General features: G+C 39.8%; 1 protein-coding gene across 2 annotated transcripts in view; it reads left to right on the forward strand.

The window, feature by feature from the left end:
• Positions 1 to 7,540: 7,540 nt before the first annotated feature.
• ADCY1 (adenylate cyclase 1) overlaps positions 7,541 to 18,832 on the forward strand; it is a 157,174-nt gene continuing 145,882 nt past the window's right edge. For both annotated transcript variants that reach the window (XR_005627784.1, XM_039712161.1), the window contains exon 1: positions 7,541 to 9,071. Coding sequence is in view for 1 of the 2 variants with exons in the window: in XM_039712161.1 (XP_039568095.1) it covers positions 8,403 to 9,071 (669 nt within the window). In the remaining variant the exon portion in view is untranslated. The remainder of the gene's footprint in view (positions 9,072 to 18,832) is intronic.

Genomic DNA, 18,832 nt, shown 5'->3' on the forward strand with positions numbered 1-18,832 from the left:
TGAGTCCTATCCAACCAGAAATATTCCATATTCAATGAGATTTTTAACTTCACCTTTAGGTTTTAAAGAAATAACCTAATTTGCAAATATAAACTTGAAAGCAAACAGATTGTTAAGCAAATAAATAATAACACAGAAAACAAAAAGTAGCCTGTATGAAATATATGAGATGTACTGTTAATGATATCAGCACCTGACTTGGCCACATAACTCTTAACATGTGTCACAAAGAAAATGGAAAAAGAAAATAAAATGTTTTATTAAGCTGAAGTTACAGTTCATCTATATATAGTAGCAGTGAGGCATAAGCTAAGAAGCATTATGCAGGCTTATGCAAATTGTTTAGGATTAAGGGGGAGCACAGGTGATAAGAAAATAAATATAGCTTTGAAGTCCACTGGAAATCTGTCTTAATTTTGAGCAAGGCTCTGACAAAAGGAATAGTAAACACACCACAACATAAAGTTGTGTTTTCACTTTTAACACCCAGTAGTCGTTACCTTAAAGAGGAGGGTAGCTCCATCTTGAGGACTTAAACTCAAAATAGATCCAGTAACATATGTCCTGTTAATTTGACCTAATTAGTTGCTGCTAGTTGCAGGATTTATGTGAAGAATCCCATTACGTAGATTAAAAATAAAATAGAAGGAATCTTGGCCCTTGGTGGAAATCATCTGGAACAGCAGTTTAATGTCTGATACATGCTGTTTTGGGGTACTTTGTTCTTTGCAAGAGAGTGTTAGAGGAGGTGAATCTCTAACAAGTATCTTCTGTGACTTAGCCTTCTGTAACAAGCTTATCTTTCTATTTGAAAAGCATCATTAAGGTTCTGGTTTGTTTTTAATTTCACTGGATTTGAGGATGGTGTCCTTTGGTTTATAAAAACAGCAAAGGGCTATATTCCCTTCAGTGATGAAGTACAAGTACTAACTGGCAGAGAACACTGGTTGTCTGTAGTATGCTATGTCTTGAAACTATTGCTAGCTTTATAGATATCATCAAAAACCAATAAAATTAGTATAAAGGAGCAATTATTTTCTCCAACAGGAAGTGACTACAAATATATTTATTTCTACTGTTACTGTAAAATTCATATCATCAATGTACTTTTCACTCTTTTACAGGAGGCTCTGCAAAGGATGAAAATATGCAGGCTTTCAGAATACTTACTGAAGAAAAACTCCCAAATGAAACTGGTGTGAAGTTCTGCCCAAATCAGAAGTCCAGAAGGGAGCCCCATGTCTGGTACTTGAGGCACTTGAGGCAGCTATTACAGAACTTCTAATGAGTGAACTGCAATGAAAAGTCATAGCAGAGCACATTCTGAATATTACCCATAGTGAAAACTTGACATAATGCAAACATACATGGGATGAAAAAATCTTGAGCAACTGATAGACTTCATTAAAAGAAAAAGAAAGAAAAAGAAAAAAAAAGATTTGTTTACTAAAATTTCAGTTCATAAATTATAATACCATGATTCAGCATAAGTGATTCAAGAATATGTGTGCTACATAACCTAGAGATAAGTAAAATAGGAGAAAAACATCTCTGTTGAATATTAATTACTATTTAATATATTTTTTAAAATTTGATATATCAGAAATATGGCTATAAGTGAACTGTGTATTATAAACAGCTATAATTTCTGTCTTTATTTTTGCGTACATCTTGTCTTTCTCTTTCAAGAGATTAAAGGGATTAACTAACCAAAATATCTGTCCTTATACACATTCTTAAATACATCTAAACTACATTTCATTAGGCAAACAAGAATAATATAAGCTCTGAACAGTCATGCTCTTACCTTAGGCAACAACAGTATTAATATAGAGAGGAACAGAAACCTTCCTTGGGAAATAAGCATGGTCATAATACCAGGGCTAATATAGCTGCAGTGAATATCAAAACTTCATGGAACAGGATCAGATTCATTCCCACTGCCAGTGCCCTGTTGATAGACATTTACAGAACTCCTAAAACGAGAATAGACTGTTTGACTTTGGTCTGAATTTTACTGAGTTTGTTTGACAGCTAAAGGACTTTTAAGAATGCTTTGGTCCATCAGATCACCTGCATAACAGAAATTTTCACCAAATCTGCTAACTGGCTTGGGACATTTTCATTGGTCGACTGCAGGGACAAGTACAAAGATGTTGAGGAAGAAGGGTTCAGTTTTGTTTTCTTTTCTTGGTTTTTCTGAAAGGATTTGCAAAAGGAAGTCTGTGGGAACTTAACAATGTTTGTATTTTGCCTCAGAACTGATCCAGCTTTAAGTAATTTTGGGGGCTGGATTTTATTGTTTGGGTGTTTTTATATATTGACTGCGAAGTTGGCTCAGAAAAAGTCTGTTAACCAAGCTGACTGGGAAAGAAAAAATAATAGCCTTATTAGAAGAAACCCACACAACTTGGGTGATTTCCTAGCCTGAGATGGGATTGTGATTCTAAAGGTAACCAAGGTATTGAAAGATCCACCTTACTGAAAGGAAACCAGGGAAAAGGTTGTCAGCTGTTGAAGGCTAACATGGTATTTCTAGTCCTCCAGACTGCAGTGCAAAGATCCCGTGGCAGACTGGAACAAGCTGTCTCCAGACCTGGTTAATGCACAAACATGTAAATACAGTATGAAGCCTGAGCTGGCAAGCTCTGATACAAGTGTAATGGGTTGGTGACACGAATGTCAGTAACTGAGCTGGTACCTCTCTGCATGGAGGTACCCCATGGCACCATGATAGTGTACCAGAACATCCACAGCTGCACATTCTCTGTTGAAAAAGAGTATGCTTTAACTTACACATCTAAAATGAAGTATCAAAAGCATGTGATACAAGTGTTGTGTAGGTTTGGCAGATGGTTTGTGATTTCTTGTTTTGCTGATGTTTTTTAATCAATATATGTCACTGTTGTATACCCCTTAGCAAAGTACACAACAAATTGTTTTAAAGAAGCTTTGAAACCTTTCCTGTATAATTTCTACCCTCCTACCATCCACAAGCTTATGAAGGAAAAATCCTGATATTTCTCTGAGGTAACAGGGAGGATAAAGTAGGAAGAGCTGAGACAGAAGCATGGCCAGATGGGGTGTGGTATTTGGGAGAGATCCTGAGAACTGTGGTTTGCTTACTAGAGACCATAACAGAAACACTGAATTAATTCCTCATAAAAATGCATTGACCTTCTTTCCTGAAATTTTGCCTTTATAATAGACTTTAGATGGCACTAACTTTAGGTGAAGAATAAATAAATCAGAGTTGATACAGTATTAATGAAAAAAATGAAAGACCGGTCAAAAACTGGAAGGGTCTGACTGACCTGCTATGCATCCATTCTGTCTGGAAAGCACATTGCTTGCTCACTGAAGATATTCATTAGTATTAATAGAGAAGTTCAGTAGGTCACAGAAGTCTCATGCTCTCCTGGAAAGCTTAAAGTAGAAGAGAGAGGTAAAGTATTAAAATGCTCTTAATGCCAGTACTCCCTGCTCAGCAGAGATCTGGAGAAAACCCATCACCTTTCTCTCCTGGCAAATTAGCCACTTTAGCTATATTATTTTTCTGTCAAATGTCCTAATTGCTTCAGCATCAGTCTTGTCTGACAAGTGACTTGAGGTCGAGGCCTTAATGTAATTTTTTTCTCATCTGATTTTTTTCTCTCCAATGTAACACACAATTAGATAGACTTTTATACAGATAATGATTAAAATAATCTGAGTGAAAAAACACTGTGCAGTCCAACAGAAACTGAACAAAACTGCTATTGTTAGACCTGAGCAGAAGCTAAGGCACAGATTTGTCACTGGGTGGTTATTATTGCAGCCTAAATTTACCCTTGAAAGACTCATCTCTGCTCTCTTAAAAGTGGTTCTTGTATGAAGAAGCACAAAGAAAAAGATAAAATCAAGAAGTAATTTTGACAACACTGCTGAGGCTAGAGCCAATGTCTCCTAATGACTGAACTTGTAGGTATTGTGAGGTTTTCACTTACTGTAGGTGGGCAAAGTTTATTTCAGCTCTGTAGCAGAAGTACTCTGGTTAGGTGAATTCAAACATGCAGATAGCTGTTTAACTGTGGAAGTTGTAATGTATCAGAATGGTCTCTTTCGTTTCTTCTCCATCAAAATTCATGTACCATAAGTCAAACATTAAAATCACAAAGAGTATTAAGGAGAAGTCATTATAATGTTTATTAGACCTGTTCAGACAATTTTTCAGTAGCCTCACAGAAATCTATCCTACATTTCTTGAAATAAGACTGTGAATGGAGTCCCCAGATTTGTTTCAGATTAAATCTGTGCATGATTTGGAAAAAACATACTTTCACTTTTTCAAATCTTTCCCCAAAATCTAGAAGAAGTTGGGAATCTATTTCAGAGATCCATGAGAGGAGGAAAACACTGTTCAATTTTTACATTTAAACTTGGCCATTCCTATTATTTTATGTTGGACATTTTCTGTCCTGCCCATATCACTGCTTTTCTCTCACTAGACAGATTTCTGTGGTGGCATTAACAAGCTGTGCCTGCTAGAATGAATCTGCAGAAATTTCTCAATAGCTTTATACAGAGTCTTTAGCCTTATTGTCAGAGACAGTGAGAAGAAAAAGAGATTTCTATCCCTGTCTCAAATCATAAAGCATGGCATTCTGTTACATGTAAGCAATACTAAATATGGATAAAAGATGATAATCCTTACTCAGACAAAAATTACCGCAAGAAAAAAAATTTCTATTGATGCAAAACTTTCATTATGCTTAATTCTAAAATTTTCCTGAATCTGAAGAACTCCAGTTTTATGAAAGGTATTGCTTTTAAAGATGATATCCACCTAATGCACCAGGCAGTGAATGCTTGAACTGTTGTAGAACATGAGATACAAAAAGCTAGTACTAAGTTCAGTCAAGTAAAACAAGATTACAGTGAAAAATAATTATTGAGTGGGGAATCTACACACACAAAGTAAATAAAAATAGACTGGGGGAGAAAGAACTGAGTGGGACCTGAAACTCTAAGTAGCTCTTTAATTCAAGACTATGGTCCAGTAAAAGGCAGTGAGACTTGTATTTAGTGTAATCTAGATCCATATACTGCCTGACTCTCCATAAAAAATGTTTTTCACTTCAAACAATCAAGACAATTTGCCTCTTAGAAAAAAAGAAAAAAAAAGAAAAGCAGATAGGTTTTGCAGTTCTAGAGATGATAAAGCTGGACTCTAATCACTCTTTCTTGTCAATACTGCATTCATTCCCAGAGTACTCTGATTACAAATGCAAGAACATACAAAAGAAAGAACTGACTTTGTTCTGGCCAACATCCAGAATTTTGGGAGCAATAACTGTCAAAACCAACGTCATATCTTTCTTAAAAATGAGCCAGAAGTGTACTACAGTCCACAAAGTGTTGTTTATAGCTCAAAAACCCCAGGAAGATCTAGATTATTTTAGATTTACTGTCATCTACAACAGATAAGTCAGAAAATATGGTCCTGTGTCAAGTGCATTTCAGCAGTTTTATAGCTGGCTATTTGCTTTAATGATATGTCTGTCTCAGACAAAGGCTTTGAGGTTTCCTCTTTGTGACATCAGGTGCTAAAATTTGGGCTCCTCACTATAGAGGGTATGGTGAAGTATTTGCCCTGTGATGTGAAACAGTGTATAAAGGATGGCCGAGTTTCATTAATCACTGTGTGGCATTTCCATACTGCTAGAGTGTCTAAGGAAGATGAAGCTTCAACAGTTCACTGCTTCCCCTTGACCTAGCAAGAATGAAGATGTGTATGTTTCATATGCACCATCTTTCTCTGTTTTATGTATGCACTAACTAAGCCAACCTGAGGCTGTAAGAAGCACGAAAATAATCTAAACCACAGGGTGCCCTGTAGGGAATTACTCACCTTCCATTTCCTCAGCAGCAAACTGGGAGCCATAAGAAAGATATGATAACTGCTCGCATGACAACTCTTTCAGTGAACAGCTCCTAGGGCTGGGCAACTCAGTGCCACCTCTTATACCTTGTGAGATGTGAAATATTAGTTTATCCCTCAGGATATATGAGCTCATAAAAAAGCTGAGGACAGGTAAAAACACAACAGTGTTGTGTTTATTTAGTGTTTATCTAATATATGTGTGACTGAAGTGAATTTACGCACCAAAGTGAATAAGGAGATTAATTTATTAAGCTTTTCAAACACACTAGAGATCCTGCAAAACAAAGGAAGCCTCTTTTTGTTTGTCAGGCTTAATTTCATTTCAGCTAAACATCTCTTCCTGTTTCCAGTACTCAGGCCAGCAAATCCAGCCCTTTTACTTTCTTCTGAAAGGATGTTACAGAAGTCTAAATATCAGCTGTATTTACAGTTCTGCAGTGTTTGAGGGTCTAAGTCACAGCCTAGGAAATCACGATGTGTTGCTTCCCATGAACACAAAGTAACAGTCATTGTCCCAAGTGTGGAATATTTTGAATCTGTAATACACCAACTCCAGCAAGTTGGTTAATTCTCTTTTCCTGATGAGATCTGTCCAGATTCAAAAGAATGACTGCATATTGAGTCTGTAGGGCATGGACTAACATCAAATACGAAAATATTAATATAAAAAATACATTGCCTTAGATTATGTATCCGAGATTTTTTTAATGTTACTTTACTATCCAGAAGTGAAGTGCCAACATAATTCACAGCCATAACAAATCTTAAAGAATACCTGCCTGCTGTTGATCTTAACAGTCTTCAGCCCAAATCTGGGACCAGAATCTGACATCACTGACACAAAAAGCAGTGATTAGTTCTTCAACCTATGTATGATACTAGGATTTTGCTTTGATTCTGGAAAGTATCCCTGCCCTGCCTTTGAAAAGCCAAGTGTTCATAACCTTAGTCTTCTATTTTGACATTTTCCTAGACTCGAATCTTACAAATGCTTGACCCAAACCAAAAAGAAACACTGGTGTCCTTTCCCTACTCTTTGGTGAGTTTGAAATCAGTCTCATAATCCCAAAATTAGATGCAATATTTCAGTGTATTCTTTTGTGACAACTTGGTAATGGTATCTGGTAGCAGCACTATAGGCAGAGCTAGAAGCTTTTTTTCTAAAACAATACATCCAAGTTCCTGATGAAGCACGAAGTAAAATTTTCAGTGGGGTGATATTCAACTCCTGTCATAAGAGTAATCCTCCACAGCCACTGACTGGTTTGTGCTACCAGACAGGCAGAAGTGTTCACAGAAGTATGTTTTCTTGAAAATTTTCTCATTCACTACACTTTCTCCCACTGCTTCAGAGCTAGGAAAAAACAAGTAACAGCAGAATATTTAATGAGTCAAATACAACTTTATTTCTGAAAGGAAGCAGGATTCATCTATATAAACACATATATATATTTGCATGTTTTCAAATGTATTTAGATTTACATGTACTTCTACATTTTTATAGGTAGATTTTGTATAATTTTTATACATACATACACACACATACACATGTACCTATGTATTTATTTATATATATATATATGCATAGCTGCCAGGGCAGGCGGGCAGCACGGGGCTGCCAGCCATCGGACGATGCCGGACGCACCGGCGGGCCGGCGAGCCCCGGGCGCCCGGCAGGAGGAACGCCGGGCGCTTTGTAGGGGCGGCGGACCTCTCCGCCGCTCCTGAGTCGCGGAGCCCCGATGGGGACGTGTCTGGCTTCCCAAGCGATTGGCGCGCAGGCGCCTCTCAATCCCCAGCTCTGGTGAGATGCTCTCGGACCTGGGAAGGGGATCGTCCTCCCATTCCCTGCCTGCTGCTTTCTTTCCGGCCCTTCTGCAGCACTTTTCCTCCACATCCCTGGCTCGGATTGGTTTTTATTCCTCCTAGTCTCTATTTTATTTTTTAATATTACCCACCTCACGGGAGCCCGTTTGCTTTCCTCTGTAGCTCCCGCTCCCCAAAACACCGTTATCTGAAGGGAAAGCCGCCTGTTGACTATCCCCGTCTCCCCTTTTCTGAGCTTCCACCCACTCTTTGCCCCCACCCCTCCCTCTGTTTGATTCCAAACCTTTGGATGGTGTTTTGGTGTCACTAGGAGATTAGCATCCCTGGAGCACCAGGGGAGGAGGAGGAGTAGGAGGGTGGAGGGGAAAGCGAGACTGCAGGCAGGAAGGTTGGCACATTAACGCGATTGAGACTCTCCTCCCGCCGTCCCAGCAACCCCCGGCTCCTGGGTGCCAGCGGAGGGGGCGGCTGCCGGCGCGGGTTGCGGACGGCGGCCGGCGGGAGCGCCCGGGACCCGCGCCCGCGGAGGGGAGGGGGCTACCGGCGGGCGAGCGGCTGTGGCTCTTGCGCGCAGCCCCCCTCTCTTTTATGAACAGCGAGGCGGCAAAGCGGCAGCGGGGGACACCTGGAGGAGCATTTCTTCCCCGGGTTTATGAATGGCACTGACATGGAGGAAATACCGTTTCGGAAAGTCAAGACCAAGAGGAAGAAATGCTGCCACTGCTGCTGCTCCCCGCCGGCTGCCGCGGCGTCGGGAGCGGGAGCCGGGTTAGGGGACCCCCCTCCCTTGCTGCTGCTGGATGCCATCGCCTGCGAGGACGAGTTTGACTGCAAGGAGCTGGAGGCTCTCTTCCAGAGCTACAACCTGAAGCTGGAGCAGACGTCCACCCTCAAGGCGCTGGCCGTCCTCATCGTGCTCACCGCCAGCCTAGCCCTGGTGGAGCTGCTCTCCAGCCCCAGACTGACCATCTCCAAAGGTTCGCACCCGGTGCACTGCATCATCTTCCTCTCCCTTTTCATCGTCACCAATGTCAAGTACCTGCAGGTCACCCAGCTGCAGCAGATCGTCAAGCTCACCTTGCTCTTCAGCTTCACCTTCTCCTTCCTCTGCTGCCCCTTTTCTCTCGGCGCCTACGGCATGGAGGCGCCCAGCGCCCCCGAGCAGGGCATGTGGCAGCTCATGCTGGTAACCTTCGTCTCCTATTCGCTGCTTCCCGTCCGGACGCTGCTGGCCATCGTCTTCGGGCTGGTGGTGTCTGTCTCCCACCTCATCGTCACCGCCACCTCCGTCAGTGCCAAGCGGCAGAGGCTCTGGAGGACGGTGAGAGGCCGGGCCAGGCCGGGCCGAGCGCTGCAGCACGGCAGAGCCGCGCGGTGCCGGCCCGCCGGGGGGAGGGAGAGCGGAGAGGCGCGAAGCGGCCCCGCGCAGCCAGCGCAGGCGGCGGCCGAGGAGTGCCCCGGCTGACTCCGGGGGGGAAGGGGAGAGCGCGCACCTGTGCCTCAGGCGCCTGTGTCTGTAGTTCCCGAAAGTTTCCGGGAGGCGGGGGGGAGGGGCGCGGATAGGGCAGCTCTGGGGAGACGGAAACTCTCGGCTTTTTCTCTCCAAGGAAAACCGGGGACAGGGCAGGGAAGCCAGCGCTACCGTGCCCCGCTCATGGGGCAAGTTCAGAGCACCGCATGATATCAGTGCAATACAGCGCGCACCAGCAACATCACCTGGCTCTGTACAACTTGGCACAGACAATATGCTGCGTGTGGTAATAACACCTCCACCGAGTTGGTTCGTATCCTCGCTGTCTCAGCCGTGGCCGATCGTGCCTATGTACAGCCCATCTGCGGGGAGGCTCTTAGGAAACGATTTGAAATAGGTGGGACACTCAAAATGGGAACCCCGCCTCGTTGCCCTCCCAGAAAGCGGAGCATTCCCCCTTCGGTTTCCCAGGGCAGCTGCTGCCCTCTTTCCTCAGACATTACCTGCTGTGGCAATGAACTTCCTAGCGATTCCCTTTCCCCCCTGAATTAATCCAGCAAAACCTCCCTCTGCAGCAAGCATCTTTAGAAACGTGCTGCTGCACTCTCCCCTCCTCCCCCGAGGAGCTATTTATATCCCTGCAGGGCTTTCTCCAGCTCTCGCAGCCTGATGGGCCGCACTGGCAGGGGGAGGAGGATGAGGAGATGAGCGTATAGGAAACGTGTGGGGTGGCAGTCGGGGTTTGCCACTGAAGACTATTGTCTGATGCGTGTGAACCACTGGGAGAGAGGAATTGAAAAATTTTTGTGTCCTTTGTAGGCATTGATTATGCCTGCCCTCAGGAGAAGCGCATGGCTTCTGTCATCCAGATTGGTGTTAAAGAACAATTTAATGCATAATTGAAGTACTTAGTACATTATTTCTGCAAAATGCTGGTATTATTCTCCATAAACATTGTGATGCTAGGAGATACATAGTTGACATGGGCATAAATGCAGCAGGATTGTACACCTTTGTTCCCAGAACTGTAAATTTCTGGATCCTCCTTCAGTGCTCACACAGACACACACGCCCCAGCATGACATGCATGCACAGAATAGAGATACACAGGGACAATCACTGAGTGGGGTTGCTGAGACAAACAGGATTATTGATGGCTTCACACGGCTGAACTGGTGGACAAAATAAATTGTATATTTTGAAGGGGAAGAGAGAGATAAGCTGAGCTTTATGATTTACCCAGATAATCTGATGGTCTATTTTTAAATATGCGATTTAGAGTTTCCATGAGAGGGAGAGCTGATAAAATGCAGGAGTGCTGAGAGGAGCCTTCCTAAAAAGCATCTGGAAGGATGTTAAAAACACTAGAATATTCTTTTTGAATAGGGCTGAAGATAGCTCTTTTTACTGGAGTACCAGTTAGTCCTTATGGGAGTCCAGGCTATCCTGGCTACCCTGACATGCAGGCAGACTTTCCTTGATGCCAAGCTGCAGCTCAGTGTGGCATCTGCTCTTCTAGATGAGTAACATAAAGATGACAATAACGTCTGCTCACTAAATTATCTAACCAAGGTTGTGAATGTAAAACATTTGAAGAGCAAAAATCTTCTGGCTCTATCCCTTCACACTAGTTTAACTCAGTTATTCATCAGGCAAGAAACTGGCTTGAAAATGCACAGAAATAGTTGACTAATATCTGATGTAACATATCTGTGTTTCTTCTTCATCACCATCTCCCCCAACCAGAGTAATTTCAGTGGTTTTTATGTAGTCCCCAAAGCAGTATGCTTTACTGATAACAGGAATCAGAAACCAGAAACCAGATCAGAGTCAGGCAATGTGAACTTGTGACACACAAAAATGCACACTGATTTGTGGCATATTGGCAAGGAATCAGTCCTCTGATTTGAAGACCATCTCCATCTATGGAAGGGATGGAGAAGTTTGTTGCTCTTTGGAAGAGCAAATTTGCAATGGTTGGAAGTTTAAAGATAAAGGCTGCATCATCTGAATTTTATTTGATTGGCCTGAGAGTAGCTGAACCTTTTTTTGTAAGGTGTAGAGTGGACTTTCCTTTGCTTCCCAGACACCAGATATTATCATGATGGCCCCCATGCTTGTAGACATGCAGCTGACATGTCAAAGAAGCGGGACTGCTCTATGCAGAGCTGCAATAGCATGAAAGGCTCTGTTCTTTCTCCCAACCCCTTGCTCCCTAGCCTCAAGCAAGTAGGTGAATTTAAATTTTTAAACAGATATCCAAAGTATATAAAAATGCAGAAGCACTGACACCGATCACTGAGATTGGTATTGTTAAAGACCTCTTTGATTTTTTTGTGATTTGGGCAGGGAACCAACTTGGGAATAAATTTTATTTTTGTTTAGCCTGAGTTTTAGGAGATTGCAGATCTAGTAACTTCCATTGATGTTAAACTGGAAATTGGTGAGCACGACCAATGAGTTCATATTGTTTCAACTTGAACCCATTAAAAAACAGGCATACCTAAGTTTAAGGGATTTTTTCCAAAGTGAGCTTTTAGATGTACATCTTCTATTTCATGAAGTCTGAGGAATCTCCATTTGCAAATCTTTGAATGCCAAAAGTCTCACTAACTTCAATAGTGACAGATCAGAACCTGAGTGTGCCCCATGGCATGCTTAAGACTTGCATTCTTTTAAATGTACAAATTATCTACATACTGAAACCAATAGTCATTTTGGCAGAAGTTTGTCATGACTTCTATTGAGTAAAGCACATTTAATTTGCATTTTTAATTTGCAATATCACTTGCATTTTCTGGCAGCACAGTGCTGTCTGTGGAGATCATGCCATGCCATGCCATGCCATGTCAGAGGTGGGGCATAGGTATGTATAAAGGCAAAAGGAGAGCAGGAAAGCAAGTACAGAGGGGTAATGAGAGTCAGGGAGTAATGCGACAGATCTTGAGCTTCATCTTTCCACTCAGTAAGTGTTTTGTTCATTAAATGAAAGGTTCCAATCTACTAATACGTCCTGCTCATTTCTAAATAGAAATATAGCTATAGACTATATATATAAATAAGTGCAATCTAAAAAAATATGCGAAGTACTTGGGAGCAACCTTGATCCCATTTGGGATCATGTCAGAGACATGCTGACTTCACAACTGATATCGCATGTCTTATCTGACACTGTGATAAGGACATAAGTGCGTATATAACCAATAGCATGTTGATCCCGTTAGTTGGACTCTTTCCTTTGGAATCATGGAACAAATGCTCCTGCCATATAAGGTGACAATGTATCCACAGATGGCTGAACCTACAAATGAAGTTTTAAAAACTTGGACTTTTTTCTCCTTTTTTCTTTCTTCTTTTTTTACCCCTCTACAGATTCCAGATATATGGTAGGTGATACAGAGCCCTTACAGAAATACAGAATCCTGCCCAAAGGATCTTAACATAATTTTTATTGTAATGCAGTGAGTGGGTGCTAGAGACATGAGGACCAGATGGCATAAGGAAGGCAAAGGCTGCTCATAGAAATTACTCAGTGGTGGCATATGCACCATTTCATGTCTTACCATTAAATAACTTTTTTTGGCCCTGTAAATATTTTAGTTCCCTTTAAAAAATATATATATATTCTTATTTCCAGAAAATTAAAAACCAAATCATACACCATCAAAGTATCTTAACACATCACAGAAGTCTTTGTGAAAGAGCAAATCTTTCAGAAGAAAAATCAGAATTACAGCATGAGTAACAAAGAGCAGAGGAAAGAATAGTACTCTTATAAACTAGCACATTTTTTTCAGAAGTATGGTGAAACAAATGGAGGTTTTAGTTAGTTTATTTGGGTTTGTGGGGTTTTTTTTTTATTTTTAAAACATTTTTAATTTTTTAGTTTTTATTTTTTTGCCTGCATTTAAAACTGATTTTATGCATATACTTATTTATATGTATGATAGCACTTTTGTTGATTCAGCAAGTACCAAAAATCTTAGTTGGGATTAGATAGACTGTGTAAATGACAATGGGGAAAATTGGTGTAATTGATTTTAAATAGTTGATTTACTACTTAAAAGTTTATTTTATAATTTTAACTTTTTGCAGGTTAGTGTGATAGTATTATAGAATATCACAAGGAATTGTTATGCCAAAGTTAATTTTATTTGTGCTAGTGTTTAAAAGAAAATTAATGAACACGTCACTGACAGAACTGTTAATCCCCACACCTTTGTCTCTCACATAGAAAGCAGAGTCTAGTAGCCTAATAAAAGGGCTTGTAAATCAAAGCTCAGCTCCATTGTCATTATTCAGTGCAAAATTCTGTTTTTCTCCTTCATGCGTGTAAGATACTGGTGAGGGACTCCACTAGTTCATTCTTTGTAATGCTTTTCAAGTACTAGTGTCAAGAATATATCTAGAATTCTATTCTCTGTAATATTCTCTAATATGCAGACATATCTATCCACTAATAATCTGTCTGAATTCACTATTTCTCTCTCTTTCCAAAGATGGGGAACACTGTTTTTAGAGTTTCTCAGTATCTGTGTGTAACTCTAATTTTCATTTCATAATTAGTCCATATTGAAAGATTGTTAAAAGTTTGGGGGGTTTCGGGGTTTTTATTCCTTTCTAATCTAAGTGGTATCTTAATTTGTGGCATAGGCTTTGCCAGGTCTTGACCACAGTCATTTTATCTACATGCTGAAGTGTAGGATTTTCTATGGAATGTAGAGTTCAGGATCTTTTTCCACATAGAGATTAGTATGCTCTTAGCTTCCTGAGTCTGCAGATTGCATTGTGGGTTTCCAAAAATTAACAGCATGCTGATGGTTTTGCATGTTTGAGAAACAAGAAGCCTTTGAGAAACTGTTGAGAATCATGTGACTTGGAGACATAGTCAATAACAGTTTATCTGAGAAGTTTAGTTGTTACTAATAGGCAAGATCCCATCATTACTGAAGAAAAAGAGGGCTTCTATTCAAAAAAGCATTCAAAAATAATAACTAAAAAACAAGCTAATGCTGTTATACACTCAGTTACTACCCACCTTCTTTGATGTTAGGCTCTCCCTTCTCCTGCTTCTCCCAAGTTCTAAGGGTGGTGTCTTTCATTCTGCTGGAAGTGTTGCCTACATTGGCAACATTGGAGTCTTTCAGAGGAAGGAAGGGGATGTTCATGCTAATGTTGATATATTTTCTCTTCCTTTGTTTTTCTACAGCTCCATGCCTCATTCAAATTTTTAAAATAGTTTTCTTTTATGTGTGTTAAATACTTGTTCTTTGTTCCCTTTGTTTCAGCTAATCTGGAGATCTGGTTATTTCCATGTTCACATTTCTTTGACCATGAAGGAGTCTTTTTTATAGCTATAGGCATTATCTTCAATACTAAGTCTATCCTGCGCCTTTTGTAATCTCATGCTTGTACTCTACAACACCTCCTGTGTCTCCCCTTTTTAAGGTCTGTACGGTATTTCCATAGGCCTACATTTCTGCATAGTACAGAGTTATGTTTTAGTCATAAAACTGTTGTGCTAACATACAAAGATAAGCAAAAGTAACATAAATGAGCTAGAGAGGTCTGATTGTGGTTGTTTTTGAGGGTCCCAGGACGAGGGAAGAGATGAGAATTTTGACTCCATGTTTCAGAAAGCTGATTTGATATTAAGGAAGGAATGGAATGAATAACAAAAACCTGTGACTGCTCAGAAACTCCAACACAGCTAGACCATCATTGGTCATGAAGTAGAAACAATCTATATGGATCAATCAAAGAAGCACCTGTTGGTAAACAACCTCCAGACCACATTACACAGCCATCAGATAGTTATTGTTTACATTTCCTCTGAGGCTTCTCAGCTTCTCAGGAGAAAAATCCTGACAAAGGATTTTTCATAAAACATCATGGTAACATCTGGTCAATTAGGGAAAAATGTTTAAACCACGTAAAACAATGTGCACAGAAGTTAAAAACAAATTCAGCTTAAGAAGCTAAACTTTTAGCCCAGAAAAAGTCTGACGTCTCATTCTGAAGGCCTTGCAAAGTTAGTGTATAACTTACAGCTTTTTATGTAGCAGTGACGGTACAGTAAGAGCAATGGCAATACAGTATTATAGGTCTATATGGTTGCATTCCTTTTTAACATGTGTGGTTTAGACTGTCTCCACATCTATTGCTACCTCTATCATTTTAATGTTATTAAAATGAGCCCAAGGGTGTTTTCATTTCAAAATGATAAAATGTTGTTGCCTAGACCCTAGTTTATAGCAAATTGTTGCATGTAATATTAGTAATTGTGGATTGTATTTAATTTACATGCTTACTGTGTGCAAAAGTAGTTTTCACAAAGTGTTCAGTGTTTGTGGAGTTCTGAGCTCATTTGGGGTTAAAGATTTTTGGTGGTTCTATGGGATAAGTTATCAAGGATTTCTCCTCCTTTCTTCCTTAATTTCTTTTTTCCTGAACATGTAATTTTGGATATATTCAGAGCTAAACTCGTGTGAGAAAATGTTAATTGTAGGGAGTAGTTCATCTTGATATGTTCTGCCATTCAGGCTTCTAAGCATTTTTCCCATTTTGTTTTCCCCAGTCATTAGCATAGTATAATCCTTTGCTAGACAGAACCAGTATAATATAACAACTAGGTAGTGCAGATTTCAATTTCTTTTCATCTGCTTTGAGCACAGCCCTGAATGTGTGCTTGTCTGTACATGGGCCTTATGAATTAGAACAGAAATGTTCTTTCTAGCATCTTATATCATTCTGGCAGTTTAGATGCAGTGCATTCCTTCTCTTACCATTCCAGAAAACATTAGCTAGCATAAAATAATGTTTTCTGTCTATCATGGTTACTTATTGTCATTAACTTTCTTAGACGCAAAATGCCATATATTCCTGGCTTTACATCTCTTTTCTGCGTTACCATAAAGTGGTACAAACATAACTAAATGCAGGTGGCGAGTATGGAACACCAGAGATGAGCCAGAAAAGCATTGTTTCTTGTTTCTTGTAAGCTCTCAGTGGTGTCAAGAGAATAATTGTTAGAAAGTCTATTATGAAAGTGGAACAGGCATGCTTCATGTAGACTTCATATTCTGATTAATTCATAATGTTATAAGAAAATTTCATCTAGGACTTGAAATGTTTGTGTTTTATGACAGGAAGAACTCAGGCAGTATTAACTCCTGTAAGACCCTTGCTCTTGGGAAGATGAGGAAGGAGTGTAAGCAGAAGAGACTGATTCAAGTTTCTGAATGAGCTGAGCTTTGTCTTTGGCAGACTATGATGGATGGGTATGAGGGACTATCAATGAGTAGAATGGAATTTTTTTTTTTTTTTAAATTTCCAAAATACGTGATTTTCTTTCTCACTTTCTTCCTCTGGAGAAACTTTTCATAGAATAAATTTGCTTTGTTTCAAATTTTTAAGATACATACCTAAAGAAATATGAGGAAGCAACATAGTCACTGCTTTGTCCAGCTGTTTATACTCTGCATGAATTTACCACGAGCTGATTTCTGAAATAAAATCACCGAGCACTTTATATCTACAGAAAAGCTGTTTTCTCCATCAGTATTTGAAATAGTTAAAAAATCCCAGAAATGTGGATCTAGTGTGTGGGTCTAAGGTGAGCAATAAAGTGCAAAAAATCCACAAGAAAGATGGTTACTTCTTTAGCTATGGTTCAGGAACTACAGAAATCCTTTTTTTATCCGGAGATGTGTGTTGCAAGAAATGTGTGGCTAGTATGAAATATGTTATAGAGAAATATTTTACTTTTAACATCACCTTTCATATATTTGTTTTGGAGCAAGATGTTAATAATTGAGTTCAAATGTTTGTGCATACTCTAGTACAACTTCATAGAAGTAAACATAATTAGCACATGTGGTTAATGTGGTTAGCACATGAAATTAAGGAGTGCTTACCCTGGCTGTTGTGTGTTTTTTTCATAAGTTACTCATTCAAATACTACAATGTAGAAATGTTTTTGAATTGCCATAAATCTGCTTATGATTACCTCTTAGACAATGAAAGTAATTATCCACCCACACAAAATTAGAAAATCAAATAACACTAATAAACACAGTTTTAAAAAGAGATATACATAGAATATATCCTTAATTTGAGTATCGTCAGGCTGAAAAAGAATATTTTACTCAAGCAGGACTTAGGAAATTTGTTCACAAGAAGTAGAAAACAGGCCTATGCCTTCTAAAGACTTTTTCTTTCTTTCTTTCTTTCTTTCTTTCTTTCTTTTCTTTCTCTTATACAATGTAGCAAAATGAATTTTGAGGTAAATTGATCACTGTTCATTCAAAGGTGGAGGATGTTGGACTGAACCTCATTTCACTTGTAAATGCCAAAAAGCATCTCACTGGATTTCAGGGAGATTCACCTGATGTGTCAAAAATTCTCCTTGCTGGTAATAATTTCTTCCCAGGGTGTTTTAACTAAACAGGTACATTATTTAATGGGAACTATATAGAACGTCAATATCTGCTTGTTTGTGAAATGACAGGGAAGTAGTAATGGCAGTGTAAAGTTCTGACCAAACAAGCACGTCAGAGACAGAAGCTCTACCAGGATTAAATTTCCACTGTTACAGATTGTCTCTGGAATCTGGTCTGCAGACTCCTGGTCATTGCTGTTACGGCTGTCAAAGATTTGAGTGCTACTCTCACCTGCTATTATGGATCTCAGAGCTATGCTCTGGTGCTATGCTCTGGAAAGTGAGGATTACCCATCATTAATGTCCTGTGTGATTCCCGGTACTGCACCCTGCAAGCTGTTGAGCTGATCTCTCTGCTGATCCATGCTGGTTTAGTGTAAATCAGCTGTTACTGCAGGGGCTCTGGGAGTTGAACCCTATTTTCAGTTCATAGTTGGATTAGCTATGGTGAATGTTCTGTCATTCCTGTCATTCCTATATGCTTTGAAATATAAGGAATAATGATGCTTTTCAAAACAGAGAAACATGTTCAGCATGGTAGAGCTCTTTACTCTACCAGTTATGTAAATGACAGTGGTGAATGATAGCTGCTTGAGTTCCCCCAGATGGAAAGATTACAGCAGCTTATTTGGTCTTCTCCATGCAGCTCTCCCTATTTTAGGCAGCAGTAGATTGAGGAGATTGCAACTGAGTTAATTTGCCTCATCTGTTAGTCAAAATAAACTGCTTTATCAATAGTCCATTTCTTCTTGCTTGGACTATTACAAACATTATTCTGGTTTTTGCCTTTGAAGAGACCAAAGCCTGAAGAGGGTTTCCTATTCCAAACTGCACTTCACAATACTGATTAATGTTAACACAATGGCTGAAATGGCTTTGTGGGAGAGCAGTGTGATTTTCTACCTGAGACTGCATATTCTTATAATAGTTTCTGGAGTATCCATCACTGAAAAGGATAGTGATGTTTAAGAGGAAAGAGTGGGCATAATTTTCTGGATTTTCTTAGCTTGCCCGTTGACAATGAAAAATGTACTTTTCTTACTCTTGAGTCTTAGAAGAATGTTCTGAAAAAATTAACAGTTTGTATTGAACAGAAGTACTGAAAAGGGCAATGCCCACTTGTAAAGATATTAATTATCCTCTGTCCTTAACTGATATTTGTAGCTGTTTT

This window comes from Passer montanus, unplaced genomic scaffold (genome assembly GCF_014805655.1).
Source record: "Passer montanus isolate IOZ18808 unplaced genomic scaffold, ASM1480565v1 scaffold26, whole genome shotgun sequence".
Classification (NCBI taxonomy): Eukaryota; Metazoa; Chordata; class Aves; order Passeriformes; family Passeridae; genus Passer; species Passer montanus.